This window comes from Tigriopus californicus, chromosome 5 (genome assembly GCF_007210705.1).
Source record: "Tigriopus californicus strain San Diego chromosome 5, Tcal_SD_v2.1, whole genome shotgun sequence".
NCBI lineage: Eukaryota > Metazoa > Arthropoda > Copepoda > Harpacticoida > Harpacticidae > Tigriopus > Tigriopus californicus.
Genome location: NC_081444.1, coordinates 2,652,374 through 2,659,459, shown reverse-complemented (window position 1 = coordinate 2,659,459; position 7,086 = coordinate 2,652,374). Strand labels below are relative to the sequence as shown.

The 7,086-nt window shown below is 39.4% G+C and overlaps 1 protein-coding gene across 1 annotated transcript in view; it reads right to left on the bottom strand.

The window, feature by feature from the left end:
• Positions 1–6,213, bottom strand: part of LOC131880114 (uncharacterized) — an 8,483-nt gene extending 2,270 nt beyond the window's left edge. Inside the window, exon 1 of the mRNA XM_059226630.1 lies at positions 5,672–6,213. Coding sequence (XP_059082613.1) covers positions 5,672–6,069 — 398 coding nt within the window. The 5' untranslated portion in view covers positions 6,070–6,213. The remainder of the gene's footprint in view (positions 1–5,671) is intronic.
• Between the last annotated feature and the right edge of the window lie 873 nt (positions 6,214–7,086).

Genomic DNA, 7,086 nt, shown 5'->3' with positions numbered 1-7,086 from the left:
ACTCTTAATCAGTGTTGCGGTCACCATCGTGATCAAATTTTGAGGGCGTACATAAAATTTAGTTTTTCTGAAAATGGTAACAACAAAGAAAGATACAGATTTGCATTAAATGCGGTTCTACAACCACGTAAACTAAAATACAATGGACTGAGTTATATTTTCCACTTACAAACCCTGTGACTGGGTTCGTCATTCTAGTCGACATTAAATATGTAACAAAGGGTCCATGCAGGTACTCAAAGACTCTAGCCGTAGAAGTGTCACTTTGGACTTTTCCTTGTTCTTTGTTCACCTGGCCTTGTGACAAACTTTCGACTAAAACAATGCGGTGCTACAATGACCTCTGAAATGGTAGAACTTATTCCTTGGTGACAGAGTCTTCATAGTTTTGATCCATTGTCCCATATTGGATGGAAAGCGTCAGACACTACAGCATAGGGTAATCATATCCTTGGTCTATCGCTTCGAGAAATAGTCTCTGAGGCAATGTATTTTAGATTGAACTTTAAACAGATTCCAAGAGATATTGTCGGGTATAACCTGCTCTACATGGCACGCGATATGAAGAAGAGGTCATTTTCGAAATTGGAAATGGATTGGTGGAGAAAGACAACAAAGAGACACATTTAGTTTAAGAATAATGATATCTTTTCATATTGAGAGAAGATAAACATGGAGGTTTAGGTCTACATATTCATTCAAAGGCCGCATGGTACTGAACGCACATGATTTGAATCTCAAATCCATTCGTCCTCTTGTTTGATTTGTAACTCTCTGTTGTACATAACCTAAGTTTGCCATTCTTAAGTTTAAGGTAGAATTCTTAGCAAACTAACTTTTTTCTGAGATGTGTTTAAAGCTGAATAAAGCACCCGTACATCCTAGTTCTTACTCTACTACCATAGGACCATCGAAAACTTACACATTAAAATGCTTTTTTATTCATTTCAGTACAAATCCAATACCAATTCAAAACAAAAGGGAAGACACGTTGTTTGGTAGTTCGTGCAGTTTTCTTAGATGAGAGACAATTCCTGCCCGACTTTTCTCTACAGCAAACTTTTGGACACTAAACATCATCCTTAGACTGAGAACCAACTTGTTACGTACCCGATGCATTCCATTGAAAAAAGGACGTTGTCCGGGTGAGGCTCACCACTCCGACCCTTAAACTATCCTAAAATAAATCAATTTTTAGCCATGCCAACAGGCTTCAATCTCTTTCGATTCTGAAGAAACTGCAAGGAGAAGCCGAAATTTTCGAGGTTGAGGTCTGTTCCAATTTTTCTAAACGATTCCGGCGGCACAGTTAGAAGGCCACGTTTTGTGACATGTACTCCTCTTTAGAATGGACTGCATTTTAGAAACCCTTAGGACTGAGATTTGAAAAGAAAGGCGGCCTTATGTCCTTAAGCCAAAAGTGCGAAGTTATTGAAAGATAGATTCACTACTTTGTTGAAAGCTAAGGGAGTCTTGGGCCACCAATAGTGATCTCAAAAGTTATGAGTTATGTAAGGGACAACAGGTGATTAATGAAGTGAAGTTACAACCGATGCAAAAAATGCGATGATTAAAGTTGATTCAGTTACTTCGAAATTCGGTATTCAAAATGTTCGTCTAAAATAAAAGCTATTCAGGGAGTAGAAAACATCATTTTTATTTATAATTCAATGGAAGGTTGGAACGTCTTTTCAAAGCTTTGTATGAAAGGAAGATCACAGTCCCAAAATATGGTGACAATACAAACACGTAGAAGGTGCTTTCGTACTCATTCAAAAGGTTCTGTTACCATAGTGCTCAGTCTTTAAAGCTGAGAGAGATTGGCGTCTAGATTTTAGTGGGTCAAACTAGAGTTACGTCGAGCAAAAATCCATAATTCTTCCAGGCTTTTTAGGCTAGGCCTTGTGGTTACTGAACTGTAAATGCAAGCAAACCGAACAAACAACAAGCTCCCTAATTTGATTGAGCCACAGATTGATGAATAGGAAATGATGCCATAACATAGGAAGGTTCTGTACCAATAAACATCAATGGTTTCGCGGACCCAGATCCATAAATTAGTGGCTCATTTGTATGTTGAACCTTGGGCCTTTGTATAGAGTACTGTAGAGACCTTAGACCTAATTTCCAGTTCAAAGCTTTCTAATCGTCAGGTATTCTAAGGAATTAGATCAATTCACTTTCAAAAAAGTCTTTTTTGTTATGGCACTGAGCCTGAAACGCTTCGAAAATAATATAAACTGCCAAAGAAAGGCAGTACTCATGTGAACAAGAAATGCTTTTTGCTTTTGAAAAGAAAGCGATATGAGGAACAAAATGCACTTACGTTACAAACCCACATTTCCAGCCAAGGATTCAATGAAAAATGACATAAGTCCCAATTTGGGCTACTTGTACCATAGTTCAAAACCCATTGAGCTCAGCCATTTTCCATTTGGGTGGAGTTTGAGCAAATGGAATTGAAATGCAGTATCGTAAGTTTTCAGGTTACTTTACTTGATTTTCCCAAGAGCCCACCTACATTCATTGGAGGCTTTCAAATGTCATTTGTATAGACAACGTGGCACTACAATACTTCAAGGAATAGATAGTGAAACATTTCAATGACGGAGGTGTGCATGCAAACGAGGCGGTACAAAATTTGAGGTCAAGGCGTGTTTTGACGTTAGAATCAGTTCTGTTCAAATTACAGGGTGTGTGGCATGTGGCGTTGCACTTTCAATAAGAATCGAACGATTGATCCAGCTTATAGAATACTCAACCAATTGTATGAAACTCGGGATTTGGGTGGATTGGGAGGCACATCATATTATCTATCCAATTCAACTTCCATTGGCGTTTTAATCATTGTGCAAGACGAGGTCGGAATCGGCCAACAGCTTCAAAGCTTTTGAAAGTGTAACACCGCATGCCTCGCACCCTGTACTTGGGCCCCCTGAATCGTTTCTCTTGATGGATTTGACAATTGTAGAAGCCATTAGTTCTGAATATCCAGACAAGAAAACAAGCAAGATAGCGAGGCAATCACGGAAAATTTCTTTTCATTTAATTGATGATAATGATTAGTTGGGCAAAATTACTGATATTCTTATCAATTGTTTTAAACATCCCCGTGTTTGCTTTGGGTTTGACCATTGTTGCTTTCTGAGTTGTAAATGCAGTCAGTTTGAAATTGATTTTGGTTCGTTATCATATATTTTTTAAACTCTATAGACGATAAAGTATGTATCTATGTATATCTAGGAGACGTGACGTTGTGGTTAGTACACATCCCAAGCATGAAAGAGGTCCCCGGTTCGATTTCCTCTCCGACCTTTCTCAAGGAAACTTTTTGACCCACATATGGAGAACCAATCTACAACAATACGGACATTATTACATTCTCTATTAGAATTTTGATATGTATGGTGCGATAGCCAGCTTCGTTGGCCGGGCGAACTTCATCTTTCCGACCCTTATGCCTCAAATACGAAAAATGGGGAAAACATGGGGGAAAAACTACCAAGCTCATATTATTCTGGAACCTCCCAAAAGCGACCTGTCTTAATACTGTTGTCTTGGGTCAAGGACAATCGCTACCAATCCTAACCAAGCCAATACTATTTTCTCAACATACTGTGTATATTGCCAAAGGCGCTCATTTTTCCTTGATAGAAGATCCTAGTGCGAAATTATTGATCTGGGGGACAAATGGAACATATGGCACAATAGCAAGCGTTCCTGGTCTCCTTTGCATTTGGTGATCAATGTCACGAAGATCAATTGATGATCCCCTCAAGAAGCAAAAAGTAAACTAGAAGTGTCACTTTTTTAAAATTGACTTGAAACGTAAAATTTTGAACAGTGGATGTATTGATATTGATTTTGTCATTGGAACATCTAATCCGGATCAATGGAATATTTCAGTAGAAGTCATATTAGGAGAATAGGTGAATTATTAGGATGGAACTTACAAATGACCAAGATAGAAACTGTAGTGATGTCTCGGCAACATTTTTGCTGAATCATAATAAGTGACAAGACTTGAATACATTAAGGTTCTTTGGTAAAATATTTCTTTACCTAAGATTTATGTACCGTATATAGGCAACAACATGTGCTTAGACAAACTCTACTTACATAAGGCTAATACGCTGTGTTCTGGTTGGATTGACATCGGTTGGCGATTTGCAAAAAAAAACTACTTTGAGAGAAGCTTGAGGACCGTTGATGAGTAAAATTGGGTTTTGGGTGGACAAAAAGACGATATTTGGATAGTCAATGCAGTTTGGGTGATTCGACGAGTCACAATAATTCAGACTGTCGATTCAATTAAGGGTTCAGAAGGCTTCAGAATTGAGAGCGTGATTATGTGTATGAAGGATATATCCATTCTTACTACCATATTGGTAATTGTTTTTGTATTATAAAGAAATTTCCAAACACTTTTCAATCCACGTTTATCAATATTTGATGCATTCCATGGTGGAAAGCGCTTCGTAACGTGTCTGGTCTCAATATGATAACCGAACAAAATAAAATTTAATGATCCATTTTCTTATCGTAATTGAAGCAAACAAAAGAATTGGACAATCATTAAATATATCAAACATTCATGTTTCACTGTACGTTCGAAATGATTATCTCTATACCAGCAGACAATTGAGCAACCCATCAATTGTCTCAGTTATGTCTTCCTGATTTTCTAAATTTTAATTCTTTCAATGAACATGTGATTTCAAAACCAGGATGTTGGACGGTCTTTATTGACAGGTTATTCCATGATTGATGATCCCTTCCACAATTCACCCCCAAGCAATGCACTTTCATACGAACTGATTTAAGCTGAGTCCAATGCTAAAGAATATCCCACATCATGTTATTTTCTCCTTCAAGTGATGCTTGATCATGCTCAATTACCAAAGCTTTGATAAAGTCTTGTTCAATGCATAAAAATGGTTGGCCAGAACAAAGATTATCTTTATGTACACAGATTCGTGTGCGATTCATATGTCACTTGACATTTGCTCTGTGCTTGAAGCAGACTTGATTTGATATTCATGATGCTCGGTGGATTATTTTCACTCGGGAAACTGATCAAGTCCCACGAGACTTGGCACAGCTATCTGTGATTGACCATTACTTATGCATGAATCCTCGCGAGAGGTCTTTCAAATTTAAAATGTCCTTGATTAACCTGATGACCGAGTCAGATACTACTTTTTTAGGGACTAACTGTGACTATGTACATACTTTATTTCATGCTGATTTACACTTGATTGATTAAAAACTGCGTGTCAATTATTATATATTTTGAATACTGCCAAAAATAATAGCCTTGATTTGATGCGATTGATTCTTTATCAGCTTATATAAGGGTCGCTTACGCCTTTCGTGGCGATACACAGTGTGCGGTTGGTGTATGATGTTAGTTATCCTTTTCAAAAATGTGTTTCAAAGACACAACCATGATATACAACTTGGAGTTATTCAGGATTTGCCTTAACAATCCGTCTTTGTCTTGTGCCCTCGTGTCCTCGTGCCCTCTTCTACTATAATGGGAAGTAAATGGAGCGACCACCAAATTAACTAGATTAGATACACAATGACCTCATTGAACCCAAGTGGATAAGACCGTCTTAATGAAGGTCATTCCCTCTCTCTCCTACGTGTCTTCTTGATAATAGCTTACCTCTCAAAAGCAATAGCCACGATCATGAACACAGATCCGGTCATGGCAATCATTTGCCCAGGGTAGAGTAAGTAGGGAAACAACAGCAAATGCGTTTGAGTGGCCACCCTGAAACTTTTTCGGACCGTTTCCAATAACGATCCCACGATGTAACAAGTGTCAAAAAAGGCCAAACCTATCAAGAGCAAGTTGAAGGAATTCCTCAATTCGTGACGGGAGAGGATCACACTTGCCAAGAGATTGCCAATGATTCCAAATGTGGCCACAGCACTCAATCCCACGCCCTCCACCCAAAAGATAACTTGGTCAATGATGTGGTCACTATTATTCCCATACACGGGGCAATCATACTCGATGAATGAACTGAGATTGAACTCCCCAAGAGTGGAGGATTCCATTGTGGAGTGGGGAACGGACACCAATCACCCCCCAACCAAAGATATTCAGTTTCAATGGGATTGGCTCAAGAGTGCCAAAGTGGCCTCTTTCAAACCAGTTGCTCTTCTTTAGAAATCTCGTCCTTCGTCGTCATGGGCTCCGCAGAAACTGAATCCTCGACCGGAGAACTGAAAAAAGGAACGGAACCGAGCAACCGGAATACACTCGACGAACGAGGGATCGAGGAAACGGACGAAGGAACGAACGAACGAAGGAAACCAGGACCCAATTGAGAGCATGGTGGAGGAAAGCAGGGAGTTTGAGCTCGGGTATGTGCTCCAACCAGAGAGTGGCCTTGTTTTGTTCCAAAGACCCAGGGTAGGCACAAATTATGGGTGTTTTCGTTCAACGACCTATTTTGGTCCATGTCAGCATATTATTGCAGATTTATTGGTACCCTTGCGTGTTTGCTTTTTGCCCTCGTTAACGAATGTGAGAACCAGTGATTGCTCTGGGGTAACAAGAGAGCGTCTAGTTTCGTTTGGATTAGGAGTTATCAAACTCGGCTTACGATTCTGTACGTAATCTTCAAAAGTTCTCTCTGTCACATGTCAAAATCTTGACTCTCGATGAAGTCTATTGAATCTCGTGTGCCATGTTTGGCTCCAACTTTCAGAGAAAGCCTTGCAATTTGAATCCAATGCCATTCATTATATCCGCATTCAGCTAGGAATACTCAATTTTTCTGTGGTTTCTCGACAAACACTTCATTGGCGAAACACCAACCATTTGGGATCCATGGAACACTGCACCCGCCACATTCTCGCCAATCTTCTTGGAACATTCATCGTTCCGTTTGAGACAGACTTAATGTGGGTACTACATCAAAACCCATTGATAGATTTCCTCGAAGGTCTGGCCTCGCAAACCAATTGGCCAATTTCTATTTGACCATTTCCGGTGAGCTACGGAATAGTTCCACTTCATTTGGCGCAAAAGCTCAACGTCAAAGTCGGTTTATCAGCGTAACCCAAAAA